This window comes from Carica papaya, chromosome 1 (assembly GCF_054855325.1).
Source record: "Carica papaya isolate Zhongbai chromosome 1, ASM5485532v1, whole genome shotgun sequence".
NCBI lineage: Eukaryota > Viridiplantae > Streptophyta > Magnoliopsida > Brassicales > Caricaceae > Carica > Carica papaya.
The window spans coordinates 8,350,298-8,369,966 of NC_142309.1; the positions used below are offsets into that span (position 1 = coordinate 8,350,298).

General features: G+C 30.8%; 3 protein-coding genes across 7 annotated transcripts; 1 reads left to right on the forward strand and 2 right to left on the reverse strand.

Moving 5' to 3' along the window:
* The first annotated feature begins 1,780 nt into the window (after window positions 1-1,780).
* LOC110820147 (uncharacterized protein At3g28850-like) lies at window positions 1,781-4,062 on the forward strand. Its single transcript, XM_022049570.2, has one exon. It carries the CDS (start codon window positions 2,553-2,555, stop codon window positions 3,840-3,842), a length of 1,290 nt encoding a protein of 429 aa, XP_021905262.2. The 5' UTR covers window positions 1,781-2,552; the 3' UTR covers window positions 3,843-4,062.
* A 305-nt stretch (window positions 4,063-4,367) lies between these two features.
* Window positions 4,368-10,675, reverse strand: LOC110820120 (RNA-binding (RRM/RBD/RNP motifs) family protein). Of its 5 annotated transcripts, XM_022049520.2 has the most exons (6): window positions 10,515-10,660; window positions 9,384-9,433; window positions 9,043-9,162; window positions 7,543-7,618; window positions 6,405-6,518; window positions 4,368-5,075 (listed from the first exon to the last, which is right to left on the reverse strand). In XM_022049520.2, exons 3-6 carry the CDS (start codon window positions 9,156-9,158, stop codon window positions 4,617-4,619), a joined length of 765 nt encoding a protein of 254 aa, XP_021905212.1. In that variant the 5' UTR covers window positions 9,159-9,162; window positions 9,384-9,433; window positions 10,515-10,660; the 3' UTR covers window positions 4,368-4,616. The 5 variants fall into 5 exon arrangements, with proteins under 5 accessions (XP_021905212.1, XP_021905214.1, XP_021905211.1 ...); XM_022049522.2 differs by lacking the exon at window positions 9,384-9,433 and having other exon boundaries at window positions 4,368-5,072; window positions 10,515-10,675; XM_022049519.2 differs by lacking the exon at window positions 9,384-9,433 and having other exon boundaries at window positions 10,515-10,675.
* Window positions 10,676-16,248: 5,573 nt separating this feature from the next.
* LOC110820244 (transcription factor PRE6-like) lies at window positions 16,249-17,731 on the reverse strand. The gene is made up of 2 exons (XM_022049673.2): window positions 17,326-17,731; window positions 16,249-16,683 (listed from the first exon to the last, which is right to left on the reverse strand). Exons 1-2 carry the CDS (start codon window positions 17,449-17,451, stop codon window positions 16,531-16,533), a joined length of 279 nt encoding a protein of 92 aa, XP_021905365.1. The 5' UTR covers window positions 17,452-17,731; the 3' UTR covers window positions 16,249-16,530.
* Between the last annotated feature and the right edge of the window lie 1,938 nt (window positions 17,732-19,669).

Below are 19,669 nucleotides of genomic sequence, written 5' to 3' on the forward strand. Positions count from 1 at the left end.
ATCGATAAAATCTCTTTACTTTCCACCTAAAACAATTAGCCAACTGTTCCAACCCATCTCAACATTTAGATTTTTCCCTTCCAAAAGCGCAATGAATGCTTTAATGTTCCTTAATTAACTTGTGATCTCGAGCCTTATTATAAAAGGTGGGATTCAAAAATTATTACATTGTGTATTGTATTTGATTAAATTGCTATTATTGAGAATTGTTATTTATGCATATTGTGATATTATTACTGTGTGCATGGTTGTAAAGTTAAATCAACTTGTATTGTAGTTTAACTTATTACAGTTATTATATGAGTTGGTTAAATTGGCTACTCACCATTTTAATTATTTTATAATGTTTATTTTTCATTACTTCCATAGAGTAAGATTAAAAATAAATAAATAAAATTCATTAAATACAATTATTTCAATATATTTTTTTTAACAATTATAAAGTTCATCTTTTAAGTCTACACGTAATTTAAAGTTTTCATATTAAAATTCTACCGACATTTAGAATGTTATAAATTCATTATCTTTTGAGTGAAAAATTCATATCAAAACACTTAAAAAATAAAATTTAGTTTTCCATAAATTTTTATAGAAAAACCTGCTTTTCATTCTCCATCTTGATTTTCTCTCTATATTCTGTAACAAAGATTATCTTTCTTATTTCTCAATCTCGTCTAATATATTTTCAAAACTAATTTATGTGTTGGATTTAAACAATAAATAAATAAAGAATTATATGAATTTTAATTTAAGAATTATATGAAACTTGCTACATAAAGAATAAAAGAGTTTGATCTATGCAAAATAAAAGAATTGTTTAAAAATTCTAAATATAAGCATTGAAAGCAGAAAAAATAAAATAAATTTTGAAATAAAAAAATATTTAGTATGATCTAAATGTAGCAGAAGCTTATTAAAATGAAAATTTTATAAAGTAATTTTATAAAATGTAAGAACCTAAAAATAACGTAATAATAATAGGAAGTAAACATTTTGTCACCAATAATTTTTTTCCATGGAACAAGTTCATAATTGAATGGCATGTAGTTTCTGGAAAAGACTCAAATCATAATCTTTTTCGAACAACATTACTGATATGTTATTAAGATATATATATATATATATATATATATATACCTATATATATTACATTGGCTTTCCTGTTTTGGTCTAAAAAAATTTCAGGTCAATTTTCGTAGCGATAATTTAACATATTTTATGTGTTTAAAACTTGATACAGAAACAGTCGTTATTCGTATAATTAATTAGTTTGAATTGTTTTTAGAGAAAAGCAAATTAACTTAATTAATTTGTTGTTAACTAGTAATTAATTTTACGAAGTGTTTACACGCGCCATAAAAGCAGTAAGAAGCACGGAAATCAAACGAAACACACAGCCCACCTCTAGATTCCAAAATAGATTGTGCTGGAACAATCACGCGATCCAAAACCCAAGTGGTGTTATTACCATTTTCAGTATGACTTTTCTTTTTTTTTTTTTTAATATCCTTGCTATTATAAATAAATAAAAAGTAGAAATTAATTATTAATTAATTAGTCTTTGTTTTGTTGGGAGGAGCCATTAAAGCAATAATTTCCGCCTTTGTCGACCCTCTATTGCATTTTCTTATTTTATTATTTACTCTTTTGTTTTTTTCTTTTCTTTTTCCTATGACGTAATTATCATATCATTAATTCAATTCAACCAGAAAGAAAAAAAAAAAAATTGTTTTAAAATTTTTGATGAATACACAGACATGCACATATATATATATATTCCACCTGTTAACGTTCAGCTTCTTTCCTTCCTTAACCACCCATCCATATTTCTCTCTCCAGGAACGCAGAGAGAGAAAGTGAAGAAAAGGAAACAAAGGGAAACGGAAAAAGAGTGTGGGATCAGGTGGTGGTCACGTTGGTAAATTTGGTCTCCTTCTTCTTCTTCTTCTTCTTCTTCTTCTTCTTCTTCTTCATCCTCTTCTTCTTCGTCGCTTCCTTTTCTTTTGACTCTTCAATTTCTATTCATATTACCTCTTTTCTTCTCTTCCAGAATTCTCCTATTCATTTTTATTTCCCTCTCCTCGATCACCTTCCCGGAATTCTCAAATTCTCAATACAAGATCTGTCACAGACCAAACCCTTTCTCTAAATTTCAGGTTTTTGCAACGTTGGTAATTTTCTTTTTCTTCCTTTTTTTTTCTTATATAAATGCTAAATCCGCAACTGGGATTTTGATCAGTTTCTAGTTTTTTTTTTAAGGGTGGGATCGGATTAAGTATTTGGTTTAGAAAACAATGAATTATGATCCTACTATGAGTCACCTGCAACTGAGCTTTCCCGGCGATTCTTTTGAATTATTTTCTTGATTCTCCGATAAATTCTTCAATTATAGTTTGACTATTATAATAAAATTAACTACCCATTTCATATCACATTTCTGTTTTTCTTGATTCTTTAATATAACCCTCCTGTGTTAGCCCTTCTTCATTTTGATCATAACCTGAAACCGAAAAGAAAAAAAAAACGTTTCATATTTGTCGGTTTCTGAGCTGATGGGTTGCGCCAGCTCCAAGGAAAAACGATGCCGGCACTGCCGGAGACCTTATTCGCCGGTGAGCCGGAGTTACTCGATGCACGTGCATCACCCGGCGCAGCACAGTGGCGATAGCTACCACGTTGTGGCGCTCACATCTACCACCTTGGGATCTATTAAGCTCGATTGCATTAATCAAACCAATCACTGTATCGACGTACCAGCCACCGCCACCACCACCACTACCACCTTCAACAAAATTCTCAATGGGTATGATGAGAAGAAGGGGGAAAGCAATGGGAAGTTACAGGTCGAAGAAGAGAAATGCAAGTTAATGGAGGCCAAGTCATGGTCGAACATGGTGGCTGAGAAAATCCCAAAAATTATTCCACGGACTCCAATCAGAACACCACCCGGGGAGCCTGAGACAATCAACGCATGGGAATTAATGGAGGGTCTTGAAGATGTTAGTCCTTTCCGTTCTCCTACTCATCAACGCAGTTTCTCCTTTGATGTTTGCAGGACACCAGCTGATCCTGCCAAATCAGAATATGGGTCGGCTTCACCAAAGCCTCTCTGGCTTCAAATGACTGAGGATGATCAAAATTCGAACACCGACATTCCTGAATTTGATCCTGAAATCATTTCCACCTTCAGAAGATCACTTCAAGAGCTACCACCAGAACACCCTTTTTATATTCCCGTGCCTGATTGTGGAAAGAAGAGTAATGGTATTATTATTTCTTCAGATTTCAAAGACAAGTTGATTGTGTACTTCACTAGTCTTCGAGGAGTACGCAAGACATATGAAGATTGCTGCCATGTCAGGGTGATACTAAAAAGCTTAGGCCTTCGTCTTGATGAGCGTGATGTGTCTATGCATTCAAGATTTAAGGATGAATTAAGGGAGCTGATGGGAGATGGGTACAATGGTGGTGGCCTGCCACGGGTGTTTGTGGGGAAAAAGTACATCGGCGGGGCAGATGATATTCGGAGAATGCACGAGGAAGGACAGCTAGAGAAGATGGTTGAAGGGTGTGAAATGGTGGATGATGATTGTGGAGGTAATGGAGGAACTTGTGAGGCATGTGGGGATATAAGATTTGTACCATGTAACACTTGTTCAGGGAGTTGTAAAATATACCTCGAATCTAATAATGAAGAAGAAGAAGAAGAAGAAGAAGAAGAAGAAGAAGAAGAAGAAGAAGAGCAAGAGAAGGAAGAAGAAGAGGAAGGTGAGTATGGATTTCAAAGATGTCCTGATTGTAATGAGAACGGGCTCATACGGTGTCCACTCTGTTGCGATTAGATGAAAATAATATCTAAGAGAAAAAGAAAAAAACAAGAGTGAAGAATTTTAGTGTTGTTTATGTCAATGTGAGATGTTTGTTGTACAGAGTTGTGTTTAAAAGAGGGATACATGACTCAGTGTTTTTCTTAAATGATATTCTTGAGAGGCTTGTACACTTTGTTTTCCTTCCCCGGAAAATCAACAAAATACATAACACATACAATTTTGGTGATCTTAACTTTCCTGTTTCAATCAGTAACCTAGATGAGACAGAGCAAAACCTTGACTTTCTCTTACATTATTATACGCACATATATTCATATGCATCTAATGTTTTCATAGCAAAGATCTGGGTGAGAATTTACTGGACCAAATTTTAAGAAAATAAAAAGAAAATTTCGGAGATATGGTTGGCAGAGAAGAGATGACAATAAAAACAGCAGATATATTAATTGACATTAATGTGAAAATAACATTAATGCTACCACATAGCACCTCCTCATTCAAGAGATTCAGAAAATAAATAAATAAATAAAGTGAATATTGATACAGCCATCTCAATTTTTGGGATGACAAGATTTTATTCATCATCTTATTATTCACCAAATTAAACAATAACCTCAGACTCAGAGACGTTTTAAGATTTATTCATATCTAAGCCTTACAAAATGAGGCTAACTCCTAACTAGGCTGGTATACAACACGAGACTCTAATTATTTGTACACAAACAGCATTAAAATACAAACTCACATAAAGTTCCAGTTTCCAGTTTCACTTGAATCCTATGGCTATTAACCACCATGGCTACCAATATCTGCAGCAGCTTTCGCTGCACGAGCCAAAGCATCTGAAACCCAAAGAGCTCCCTTGGCAAAGTAGCTGCTATTCACAAAAGCAGTTGTGGCTGCTGCAGCTGCTTTCCCTGTAATTTTTGCTGCTGTCAGGGCCACCGTTCCAGTGACTAATACAGCTGATTTGGTGAAATCTGAGAAGTGATATTTCTCATCTGCAGATCTCACAGTTTCCATGCTCGTATAGATCTTCTCGGTCAGCCCAATTCTATTGCTTAGCTCAGCAACCTTGCCTGCTGCGGTAGCTGACAGGTGAAATGAATTGTCAAAAGCTTTAGCCTTGATTAATGCATCTTTCCCCAGGACATATCCTTTCGCTAGCATTGTTTTCACCACTTCCTGAGTCACACTAACAGCCTCTCCAGGGCTAGAAGCATAGCTACTCATATAAGTACCCTGCTAAAATAACTCATTCTTTAGCTTACTATTACACCGCACACAGTGAATTAGTAAAATTTTTCCTACGACTATAAATCCCTATTAGAGTTATTCCAGAGCTATAAGATTTATGGATTATTTATACGATAGCCATGAGTAGCCCTACAAATTACATGGATTTCTTGTGAGACCATAAAGAGTGCATCAAGTTCTTCAGAAAATTTGCTTACAGATACCAAGGGAACTTGGTAATACAATAACCAATAAATTTTTGAAAAATATATCTGGTCAAAAACCAATATTAACAAACAAAAACCATCTCGGGGTTTCTACACCGAAAGATCATCAATGAGGCCAAAGCACCAAATTCGTTTAAGTGATTTGCAACTACTGAAACAATAGGGAAGACCTTTGAAGCAAAATCAGAGATTTTTTCTGAACTTCTGGGTAGTTCTTTATCATTCACAGGCTAGCAAAGTCATCCAAGTTCATAAGACGGAAGCATAAGTGCCTCTTAGTGATAAGGTGATTGGCAAAAATACTATGGAACTAACACTTCATTTCGATAAAAATTAGTAAATGAATCAAGTGAAGGAAAGGGAAGAACAAAGAGGGGTTTTTAAACAGGAAGGGAAAATATTTCTTTTGTTTGAATAACTAAAAGTTAAGAAAGTAAAAAAGAAGTGAAAAATTGTTATAATATCTTTTTTAGTTTAAGAAAGAAAATTTTATTAAGCAAAAGATTTTCAATAATAACCTTAACTAATAAGATAATAAATCAAACAGTTGTGAATAAACTAGAAAATTTACTTGTAAAAAATTTGAAGTTCTCTCCTTTTCCCTCTTTTTAACAAAATTTGGGGGATAAAAAAAATGAATTTTTGCACACTGTGCTTTCCTTTACTAATATTGGAAGAGGTGAAAGAATGGTAAGCATTATTTTTGATACATGAAAACATATTTTAACTTTCATTACTATTCACATGTATGTATATTATATATGTTCACAAGTATATATGCATTTATAGTTATATACTCATATATACTATATTTAGTATGAACAAAAACCATTTTTCTTTTCCCAAATTGATGGCGTAGGTTTCAAGTTATAGCAAATTATTCTGCGAAGTCAACTTATCCTGTCTTTCCCTACTAGGTTCTCGACCAAAAGAAAATCAAGGTAACATTATCTGTTTCAAGAATGACTTGAAGAAAAGCAGGAAATTTGAAACTGAAATACGTAGTACATATCCAAGGTTGACAAGTTCAACTCATAACATAAAGATTATGATGTGGATAATGAGGTGAGCCACCAATTATAACCACTAGCAGAGAAGGAAATGAACATACCGTAGAGCTGTAATTTTCTTCCATCCTCCATAATGGACTGCTCCAAATATCAGATTCATCTACATATGTACCCCAGCGTGATATGCATACGCTTTGATCAACAATAGTGGCCCCCTAGAATATCAAGACATAGATAGAATGACCAAAGCAGTTGCCACGACATTAGGTAAGCTGACATGTGCTTCAAAAGCTGAATAGACATCCTTTTACTAAATCCACGTAAATAACGAATTCAAAAGTATCATTTCTTTTTACCTGCTTAAGATAACAGAAGAGAAACTACTTGAATTTTAAATAAATGGAAGTGAACAAGAAATTTTCTTTGTCAGAAATTTTCGGACAACACTCTTTTAAAACACTCTTATTTACGATCATATGACAGAGATTATGATGTTACAGAAGAAAATACTCTTTTAAAATCCCTGACTAGACTCATAGTATCAGAAATTTTCTTTGTCCACTATATATGTCAGAACTTGAGAAAATATTAGTCTAAAAAAGAAAGTAACCTTTTAAGGAAATATCAAAGCATGAAATATTTTACTGATACACATGAATTGAACTGTTTGTGGTGCAAAACCTAACCATTAGATGAATTTCTGCTTCTAATACCCTTATACATGTAATAAAATTTCGAGTGCAGTACAGCTGAAAAATTCTCATTGGGAAGTTGAAAGAGGAGTGCAGAACCATTTTATCTTTTAACAGCCTGATTAGATACTGAGGTAGTATTCAAGAGGTCACTATACAGCTTAAAAGACATTTACAGGAAATGCTTAATAATTATTTTTGTTTGAGAGGGAAATGCTTAATTATATTAGAGCTTACAGCATCCTAAAACTCTAAGATTGTCAAAGTGATACACTTAAGCAATTAAAATCAGATAAATTTGAGTATATTGCAGCCTTCCTCGGAACCAAATATTAAAGTTCAATAACGTTACATTAAAAAGTTTGTACTCAACAAAATTACTTGGTGCAAACCAAAGCATCTTTCACTGAATCCAAGACAGAAATAAAGCTCATAATTGAAGCAAAGAAAATATTTGAAAAGACTCCGGCAGTTGAAAGAATTGCCAACAAAGTCTGATTTGCTGATAGAAAGCAAGTACTTATTTCGTAATGTGAGAAGCACATACACTGAGCAAGATAGCCGTTTCAAGAGCATAAGGATCTTTAAATGTCACATAAGCTGAACAAGCATAATCCCCAGATCTGTTATTAAATAGAAACAATAATGACCATACTTAGTTCGACTAACAATGGGAAACTTTAATGTGCAAGAAAGAATTCCCTAAAACCAATAACAAAGACTAGAAAAGTGAGGTGAGATGCATGCAGACCCAAACTTCCTATTGCTTTATTTGATTTTAACAGCGAAACCAACTGTAAGATTTCATCATTCATAAATTATTTTATAAGTTGGAGTTGCAGAACAATTTATTGCATGATCAACATTTCCATTTCATTATTTGAGATATTATAGATATGAGTATGAAAGGAGAGCCCCAAAAAAATTTCAGAAAGAAAAGAAAAATGAAAAAAAGAGATACAAGGCCTTAACATCCAAAGAACCAAGAGCCATGGATCCTCAGGCCTATGGGCTTGATCTTCTACTTTCTAAGCTTCAAAAAATTATCTTCCAGTCTTAGTTTCCAAAGATGAAGGCTTCATAGAATGAAAATAATTCTACTCATTTCTTTCACTCTCTGAAGGCTGTCCTTCAATCTGGTTAGAGAATATAACACCTATCTCTTATTCATAATGCTTATTCCTAATTGCTGCTAAACCTAATTAACTAACATATTCCTAACTCTTTGACCATATCTTCTCATTTACGCCAATCCGAGGAAATTATTATTTTTTCATTTCCATGGAACTTTTTCTTCTATAGAGAGCTTGCAAAACCCAATTGATATTTTGAGTGGATGTTCAAACTTCCTCATTCTTTTGTACATGGTAGCACCTTCTTGGTGCTCATTAATATGCTTCCTTTTTCTCTCCCTCAACCACAAAAAAGAAGAAGAAGAAAAAGAATTTCTATACATAAGATATATGTACTTCAATCATAGAACGAAACTGATCAATAGGAAAGCCAGCAGAATGAAGATCAAATTGATACTGACAACTTTGAAACAGCTATGAGATTACGTTGTTTGCAAACTAAGTCTCAAGAGAAGTTACAGGAATAACAACTATAAAAGCTGCAAAATTCTGAAAAAGTTTTCACAAGGGGAATTCAGAAAGATTTCTTCAACCTCATATCTTTTTCTTTCTTTTTCCAATCAGTCCAGTTGTAAACTCGAGAAAGGAATAGAAAGAAATATTTTGAATCTTGGTAATGAACTTTCTAATATTAGTGGGGAGATTCAAGTCCAAAGAACCCCTCATCATTTTTAATTGGCTACTCAACCTTGAGAGCCCTGGATAAATGAAATTAAAAAATATGAAGGGATGACAAAGCATGTCAGACATAACCGCTTTTGACCTTCTTACTTTTGAAAACAAAAAGTAATCAGTTCAATAAGTCTTTGGGTGCACAAATAAATTCAAGTATCATCATAACTAACAACCATAATGGACATTGATTACAGAGTGGGTTCATACTCAGTGACTAGAAGCTGAGTTGAGAATGGTACCTGATAATTTCAACATGCTCAATTGCTCCACAATAAGCAAAAAAATTGGAAATGTCCTTCTCTGTTGCTCTAGGAGATAAGCTGGTAATTTCAGCTGTGTAACCACCAGGATACATGGTGCTGAAATTTCACAAAAATGAAAGCAAACTAATTCAAGAATATCAAATAAATTTTAGCAACCTATCTTGAAAGATGTATTTTGATCATGTTAAGATCTTCGTTGCTCATTCCAATATGCTATGCAGTTACAAGTTAATGTTCATACAAAAAGCCATTTTGGAGGAACAGCTAAGATAAGGAAATGTCAGGAATAGAGATTAGCCATTGTCGTATTGCAGCACCTTGCCCTATGTGATTATCCTCAATCCTTAGTGGTCCCTCACATCAAATTCTTGCACCCAAAAAGAAAGAAAGATTTAAAAATCCTAGATTGATTCTTAAAATCTAGCAAATATAACTGTGTGCTTTTAACGGTTAACAGAATTTTTCCAGTCAGGATTACCCTTTCAAGCTCAATTTCGTCTAGATTCTCATCAATACAACAATAAAAATATGAATGATGCATTGGTGGCCCTAACCGGGGTCTTTACCGATCCTAATTGGCTCTTATGAAATCCAAAACATTAAGCTACAATCATTGCCATTATGCCAATGAACATAAGCATAAAGGACTACCATTTCAACATCTTAACTGATTTAACTTGAAAATCAAAAAGTGTGAAAGAATTGACCTTAAGACTCATAAAATATGTTGCATGAAAATCAATTAAAGTAAAAGTCAAGCTTGCTTTGTAAGGAACAAGTAAAGTCAAACAACGCAAGCGGGTGAAGGATTACAAACTTTAAAAATAAATTTAAAAATTCAAGTACTTGGAATTATCAAAAAGCGTCTTCATTATACTAAAACCCTCTCTACCTAAGCAATAGATATTCCACTAACAGAGCAAATCCTTCTTACTTGGAGAAGAAAAAAGGGTACCCACAAGAGGAAACAATGAAAAAGAGAACATCAAGAAATCGCGGATCATCAACAAAAAGACAAAAAGAAAATACTGATTGATTTGATGAAAGAAGAAGAAATTAAAATAAAATAAAATAAAGTATCATGATTTAAGGAAATAAAAACTGCAAATTTGATGACCATTGACCAACCATAGAATTATCACAACGCAAAGATTGAAACACCAAATCATGTACACATGCTCATCAAAAGAATCCATTTTTATAATAGGAAAACTAAGCACAAATAATAAAGTCAACAATATTAAAAAGGACCCACGAGATCAATCGATTATTATAAAAAACCGACCTTAACTCAAATAAAGAACCCTTAATTGCAACCACATAAACCAGAACCAGCAAAAACAAATCACCAAACGTGAAACTGAAGCAGCGTACTTAACTTGGGCATCTTTTATTATCACAAAAAACGTAAAGAAAAACCAATAAAATCTAAATCTCCATTGTTATACCTGGAAACAAGACGATCGATTTCTCGCTCACCTGTTTCTTTATCAGAGCATAATTACAACACTGAAACAGTACGAGAGAAAGAGAGGGAGAAGAGACCAGTAACCATCCCTTCACCAAATAAAATAAAAAATAAAAAATAAAAAACGGAAAGTACTCTCTAACTAAGAGCGTGAACTGCACGTGCCGGCCAGGAAGATTAATTTGTAATTTATTTTATTTATAATATTTTTGGTAGGATACACATAGACCTATTTTGTGCTCTGCGCACCGTTTTAAACAGGAGCGTGAGGCAAGTCTATTTTTTAAGAACGTGGGTACGTTTTGTCGGTGATTGAATTTACGATAATAGCCCCGCGGCTGGATTTATGGGATACCGGTGGCGAGGAGTCCAATCCCAAGTAGCAACCGGCCAAACCGCCTTTTAGCCTGTGCAAAACGCAGTCGTATTGTGACTGTGGTGTTAAGGGCTAAGGCCCAAGCACTAATGGTCATGGAAGAGGGTACATGACACATATAACATTATCCATCCATCCCCATATTTGCTCCCTTCAATAAAATTCAAGGCAAACATACAATTTATTTTTTGAATTATGATCAGGTTAAAATTTAGTTTTAAAAATATTTTTTATTATACTTTAGTCGATATTTTAAGATATTATAATTTATATTATGAATTTTAAATTGTTATTAAAGTAATTTTTAATTAGAAATCTTTTTAGTTAAAAGATATTTGATTTGTAATAAAAATAGTTATAAAAAATATTATAATATTAAAATCTGAAGTTATTTGTTTTGTGAAAATAATTTTGATACTAAAATTATCAAAAAGAGTATAAGAAAAAATAAGTCAAAAGCTAAAGTTGCATGTATAATTAAAATAACTGTGGGGAATGAAATAATTGAAAAAATTAATAGAAAATTTAATTCAAATTTTATTTATACATTAATATTAATAAATAGAAATATATAATTAAAATTATTAATTGTAAATTATATTTTATACTCTCTATACCATGTAATAATTACTTATTTATATGTGTTTACATATAAAAATATAATATGTATATGTAAGATTATATATAAAAACATATATTAACATTTATTTGTATATATAAAAATTAATAATATAATGTTATATGATGTATTGTACTTCAAATAAGAAATAATTTTTTTAAAAAAATTAATTAAATCATTATTTATATATAATAGATGTATATTGCATACAGTAACATTTTAATATAAGAATGCATACATATTTTATAAACTCACATAACAATTTATATAATATACATATTATCAATAGAAAAATTATAATATAGGTGTGATTATATATATATATATATTAATATTTATTTGTATATGTAACAATATATATCTAATATATTATTTCGGTATATATACTTAAAAATTATTCATAAAAGAGAAATTCAATTTGATTGTTGTTGGTAAAATAATGCACTAATTACAAATATAAGTTGGCAACAGTAAACTTAACTTGTATTATAGAAACATATGAAACTAAAATATTATTACACATTATATCTACCTTTTTCTAATAATTTAAAAATTCAATCGACAATATCATTTTCTTCTTACAGATATCTCTGAATTTAACTCTTAAATCAGATGTACTATAGATATTTGGATATTAAGGTTGCATGAATAATATACACTATGCTTTGGCAATAGGATCTCCTAGGCTTCAAGTGGAACATATGGTCCATTTAAATGATTTTTCAAAGATCATAATTGAAAACTTGTAGAAATATTTTCATTCGTCGTTCTAATAACTGAAATGACTACAATTGAATAGAGTATTGAAATATTTACCTTCACTTGATTGGATTGCCATAAGACTTTCTTTTATACAATTAAGTTATTAGTAAGAGACGTGACTCTTATATAATTCTTAACGTAAGTTCTAACCAAAGAAAATGGTAAATTAGGTTTTTAAAATTTTACGGCTTCTATAGAAATCTTCCAACTTTTTTCTTTTATGTGTTATTCAACCTAAAATAAAAATATTTTCTTGTATAAGAATTTTTGCTAATTTATTTATATAATATGCTCTAAATTGCTTATCAAGTATGGTAGTATGAATAAGAGGGAATACTGAATTTATTTTGTGATTGTATATGAGATGTGGATAAGTATGCAATATCAAGCAATAATGAATAATAAAATAAAGTAAAGAGAAAAGTGAAGAGAATATAAACTCTTTTATTGAGGTTCAACCACACTATTTATTTTTATGTCCTTTTCTAAAGTCAACAACTTGAGATTTCATTGTTTTCTTCATGTATTACATACATTAGTTATTCAAAATGTCCAATTCGCCACTCACTTATGTTCTATAGAATATTACTCGCATGTTTATCAAAGTTTCAAACTTACATTTCACTTGTATTTTCTTAAATACTAGTTATTCTATTTATCAAGATATCAAGCTCACTATTTATTCGTAATCTCTCGAACACTACTTGTTTGTTTATCAATATACTAAACTCATTTTTCACTTATACACTCTCAGACACTACTCACTTTTTATCAAAGTTTGAAGCTTACCTTTCACTTGTCTTCCTTTAGACACTACCTACATGTTTATCAATATATAAAACTCACATTTTACTCGTACTGTCTCGAACACTATTTGTTTGTTTATCAATGTGTCAAGCTTATCTTTCATTTGTATTCTCTCAAATATTAAAATTTTCAAAAGTTTCCTTAAATCTATTTTAAAATGCCTCAAAGAGTGTAAATAAAACATTTATAGCTTTTTTGTTTCAAAAAGCAGATTTACAAATAAGAACCATACTTAGGTTTCAATGGTGGATGAAGAGAATAAGATTTTTTTTTTTTTAAATTAATTTTTGTCTCCTCGCCACTCATAAAATCTATAGGAAGAAATTTTTAGATGTATGAAAATATGAGATTAAAGCACTGAAAGCTTTCTAAAAATCAAATATAGCATTTAGCAAAGTTGAAATCATGTTATCTAAAATTAGAGAGATACTTAAGGTATGTGTCATATACTAAAACGATAATACTTTTTCTTGAGTTATTTTTAAAATATCTATTTTTTTTATATGTGATATTAAAAGTTAAGACTTAATTGTATGAGATAATTATTGTCATGTCTTGCTTAGATGAGACATAATTTTATACATGTAAATCTACATTATATAATTTATATTCCATATTATATGATTTAGAGGCATGATAATTGAATTGTAAGACATATATATGATATATTATGAATTAAATATAGTTAAGATAAAACTTATGTACCATTTAAAAATATCCAAATAAGTTCTTGTACAAGTTTTTGTTTTCTTAGTTACAGCAATAAATGGGCGTTCCATACTTTCTATGAAGTCATTACTGATGTTTTTCATATGAACTTAGTGCTTTTTAGTCTTGGTGGAGCGTTAATGTGTTTTCACAAGTTTATGAATGTTGCTAATGTTTCTTTTTTAAACTTACACGACTATTCAGTTCACTTATGGTAATCTAGTGATGATATATACTCTTTTTTTAATATTAACAAAAAAAATTTATCTTTATAAAAAGCTCTTGCACAAGTTTATATTGAGTTAAATCTTATATTTCTAAAATTTATTAGCATTAACCACTCGGTTGATGAAAAAATTAATGAGGTTAAAGAACTCTTTGATTGGCTCCTTAGAGAATTTAAAATCTCAAACTATCTATATTCTCTATGCTTATATTTTCTCATTTGTACTCTATGTTACATGAACTCCATATTTTCGCTTTTCAATGGTTTCGCTTTTATCACAATTTACGTTATTTTTTGTGGGCCCTATTTCTACCTTTGTCAAAAGTAAAAAACTTTTACAAGCTGCATTTTATAGTGTCTAATTCATTTTTTACTTCTTGCAATGATGCATATAGTATATTGCTCGGATCTTCTTTAGACTAATAACTTCCATCCCTAAACCTTTTATCCATATAGCACATTTCCTCCCCTCGTATGCCTTAGTGAATGATCCACTCCCCATATTTCAACTATAATGTCCTACTTCAAAAAATATCTTATTGATTCCTCCATCATGACATTCACTTATTCATTTGCCGTTGTCGCTCCTTCACCACAATGTCATTGACAACTTGAACCCCCACCACCCATGACATGTATCTATCCACTGTGTGCCCAACTTTCTTACATTTAAAATATATATGTGGTAGCACTGTATATTTTACCTTTAGCAAGACCCTTTTTATCCATATTTTTAGATATTAAAGGTTTTTTGAATACAATATCTACACAAAATTTGACAAATATTCCACATGTTCTCATTAATATATTTGTATCAATCATCATCATAATGTTATAATGGTAGTTGATACCTCCTTCACCATATTTCATATTAGATATCTCACTATCTATAGCTAGAAATCTAACTTCAACTTCATAATATGAAGGTATTGGTCAATTATAACCTAAAAAAATTGAGTTATTAGCTTCAACTACGTATTAGATATCTCATTTCGGTTATTCTTTTAGTTGCTTTGCTATGTGTAATTATTATGTCTCGCAGTAATAAATCTTTATAAAACAAAATTATTCTTCAAAAAAGAATTAAAGTTTTCTCATTTCATCATAAGTCTCAATAATAGTTCATTTTAATATCAATTTTTATATACTCGTGACATGAAACAACTCCGTATGTAATATTTTATTTAAACATATAATGCATGAAAAAAAGAAAAAAACTTTTCAAAAGAGCGGAGATCAAATCATTTGATGTATTTATCATATTAAAATGAAAATAAATTAATTGATAGATATTGTTTATATGATTCATCGATTTCGAATTTATGTATTAAAAAAAAAACTGTAGATACAAAATTTATAATGTATTTATCACATTTAGAAGATCTCAACAACTCATGTGTAATGATAAGAGTATCTTATAGTTACATATATACGAAAAGTAAAGAAGCTAATGACTATTTTATCCTGTGTATAACTAATTTAGACGCTTGAGTATGTAATTATAAGATATATACGTATAGAAATGTAAAGAAGTTTCGCTCCATATATGTAAAAAAATAAAAGCATGATTTGAGAGATTTTATCAGATGAAATCGTCATGTTATATTGCAAAATCTAAGAAGGAAAAATGGGCAGCGGGTTCAAACAATTATCCATATATATATGCATTTAATAATCTATCATGTCAAGGCATAAAAATTCATGAATATTCCTAAAGTGTGTAATAAATAAGCTGGTTGTGTAAATTAATTTTAGGTAATAAAATTGAATATTTATGCGTGTATAAATATAGATATATAGTTGGTGAGCCATCAAATAAAATTCTAAGGAAATAGGAGTTTGGTTACATGCGTGCTGATAAAATCACTGTGCAATATGAAATATATATATATTAATTAATAATCCCATAAAATCACTAATAAACCGAGGATTTAGGACTTATATGCTGATATTATGGTGATTGATTCCAACTTACCGACAAAATCTCAGTATTATACATTTGCTCTTTCCTGCCTCCATATATATATATATATGCATGTATATAATATCTTGATGAAACTAAGGACAAAAGTTTTAATCATGAAAAAAAAAAAACATTCATGCCACTCCATAGTCGTCTTTTAAATAAGTCAATAAGTTGAACTAACCCAAACTCCATCAAGAGGCTTATATAGATGCATGTCATTTATAAATATATTGTATATCAATCCAATTAATTAATATAAATAGAGGGTTTGCTATTGCAAGTCCTTTTTATTATTACACAACCTTAATTCATGCCTTGTGCTTGTATATATATCCGCACGGCACATTTTACAAGTACTTTTCTAATATTTTCTAATAAAAAAAATAATAATAAAATCACCAGTAGTACTCATGCATGATTTATATGTTTTATATATATATATATATATAATATTCAAATATAATCTAAAACCCTATAGTAACAAATATAAAAGGATAAATTAATTAAGATACTAATCCAATTTTTCTTCCTATTACATAATCAAACTCCTAATTATGGAAGCCTCTGCACTATCAGCATCAATGGTGGCCAACAGTTGAGACAACCTTTCGCTGAGATCGTCCACTTCCCTGTGCAAGCTTCTAATGTAGTTGCAGGTCTCTTGCAAAACTTTAGAAGCTGATACCTATACACATCCGCAATGACTTGGATATTAATAATTTATCATTATTATATTAGTATAGGAATATTGTGATATATATTTTAAATATATTGATATAAGACCAGAAACGAAAATGTGAAACTTACCCGTCACTTATATCATTATAGACCAACATGATAAAGCTAGAGACTTTCTTTTAACTCATCTACCAACCATAAATATTTATAATTATGAACCGATATATATATATATATATACATGTATAGTCCTATACAAGACCATAACGGGAGGTTTGGCTCCAAAGACACCACTGTTGTAAGTCAAAGAGAAGCTAAAAGTCATCAAAGTTTTCCTTGATGGCCGGGTCAAATTTTCAACTTTCTTTTTCCTCTTTCAATAGTGATGCTATATATATACTTTTATTATACATTATATCTATCTAATGACAGTTAATGTTTCATGTGCTACATGCGCCATGTTCGTAATGCATATTATGTGTTATCACTCTTCCACCTTTTTATCATCATTTTTCGTTAATATTTCCTGTAAGTTTATATATATATATATATATGTGTGTGTATATATATACAGATAGAGAGAGAGAGGGAGAGGGAGAGAGAGAGTTAATGAGATAAACATATATACAATTATAATAATGTAAGTTACCTTATCGGAACGTCTATCTCGAATCTCCGGGAGAAGTTGGCGTAACTTTGACACCAGCTCAACGATCTGATCATCGGTGATCCTAGAAGAAGTAGCTGCTTGCGACCTTGATCTTCTACTAGACATCCTCAACTAAAATATGTCTCTATATATGTATGCTCGCTTGTAAGCTGAAAAAGAAGAAGTACCCTTTTCGTGTTATGTGCTTAAGAATGAGGAAGGATCAGGTTTTGCTGATATTAAGGGGATAAATATATGTGAAAGGGTATATTTATGTATATGATAAATGCGAAGAGAAGAGAAGAGTTATTATATATGGTACCGAGGAGAAAGAGAGGGAGGAATGGAGAAGGAGATGAAGAAATGGTGAAAGTGATAAGAGAGATTATAAAGAGGTTGGACCACAAATTAAGGAAATGAAGAGAGAAGAGAGAGAAAGAGGAAGAGTACAATAAATTGACAGTGATGTTGGATGTGAAGAAGACAAGTGCTTTTAAGAAAGCAGTGGATTGTATAGACATGTGTTATGTGTTAGTATAAATAATTTTTGTTAAATTTCTGAAATAATTAGAAACGACCAATTATTTTTAAAATTATATCAGAATTCAGGTCGGCTATTCTTTAAATTTTAATTATTTTTTAAGAAATTATTTAGTATAAAATATTTGTTTCATGCTTTTGAAAACGAAATATATTTGGTGATGAATTTGCTTTAAATAATTATTATTTTTAAAAAAAAAAAAAAAAAAAAGAAAAAGAAAGAGAGAGAGGAGGGGGAAGGGGGAAAAAGCAAAAATCTCAAAAGGAAGGGTATGAGGGGAAAAGTGGGCCTTTCATGTGTATGTCTTCAACCACAATGCCATGTGATTTTAGATCCTCCACACTCCCAATCAACTTCCTACTCCACCAATCACCGCTTGCCACGTCACTACACTCCATCTAAATTACCCAAAATTCTATTCCCTCTTCTCAACAATTACATTGGACACAAACTACTTCATTTTTAACTACCTCTCCCACTTACATATACATACACACACACACACACACGGGATATACGTCTATATATACATACATCATTACCTAATCCTCATTACTATTTGTTATTTTGGGCTAAAACTTTATAAATATTAGATATAAATAACACGCACATATAAAAAGAAAATAAAAATTGGTCATTGCAAATACTTTATAAACACCATTGGTTGGTTACTTCTACTTTTTTTTCACGTTAAAAAATTGGGTCCCAATTCTATTATTGTGCAAGTCTTTTATATTACTTTTCTTTATAAAAAAAAATAGAAATAAAAATGAAAAGATATATATTAGGATCTCTCTTGTATATATGTGTGTATATATATATATATATATATTTCATCCTTGTTTGGGACATAACTACGTGAGTGTTGCAAGATAGATTGTCAAAGGCTCATGTCACATGCATTTTGCCTGGCACATACGACACGACACGTGGCATGTCTTAGTCGGGTACTTATGTATTATTAATATCAACATAACATTTTTATATATAAGCATTCACCTCCATATGCAATATCAAATTTCCAAATGCATTGTCACGTGTCACCACAATAGCACTGGACTCTTCTGCTCTCTCTCTCTCTCTCTCTCTCTGCAAAGGCTAAAAAGAAAGGACCCATTAGTTCTTGTTTCCTTTTATATATATATATATATATATATAGACACCTATATATATATATATATATATCATCTCTCTGGGATGCTGCCATTATTAATTACAAAGAGGTCATGTAACCAACTTCAAGTTTTTGCAACAACCAGCAGCTTCTTCAATGGGGATTATGTTGGGGTATCTTTTGATGTCATCAGATGGTCACTTAACTCATTTTAATACTGTTTTCTTTTTTGCATGTGTCTCCTATACTTTGAAAAAGATTTGACACTTTAATTTCCCTTGTTTTAATTCTTTCCCTACCTTCTTTATTACATATATATATATTTACTCTCCTATAGATAGATTCATCACTATTTTTTATATGTATATATATATATTATTCTATTTACCCCATTTTCACCCTCATGGGGGTCCTTCCTTTGTGTTCTTTCTCTATACTGTGCACAAGTTGAAAAGAACCACACACAAAAATGAATCAAGCTAATTAGGTGTTTGTTTGATTTTGGTTATAGCCAAGTCATAAGTGTAGTTGAAAAGGAAGGTTCAGTTTTATGTCAGAATTGGGTAGCTATATATTTTAAGCAGTTGAAGACTATAAGGAAATATATATGCGTGTATGTATATATGTATATAAAGTTGAAAACTAGGAATAAGGTAAATGCTGTTTATGGGATAGTGATAAACCAAACC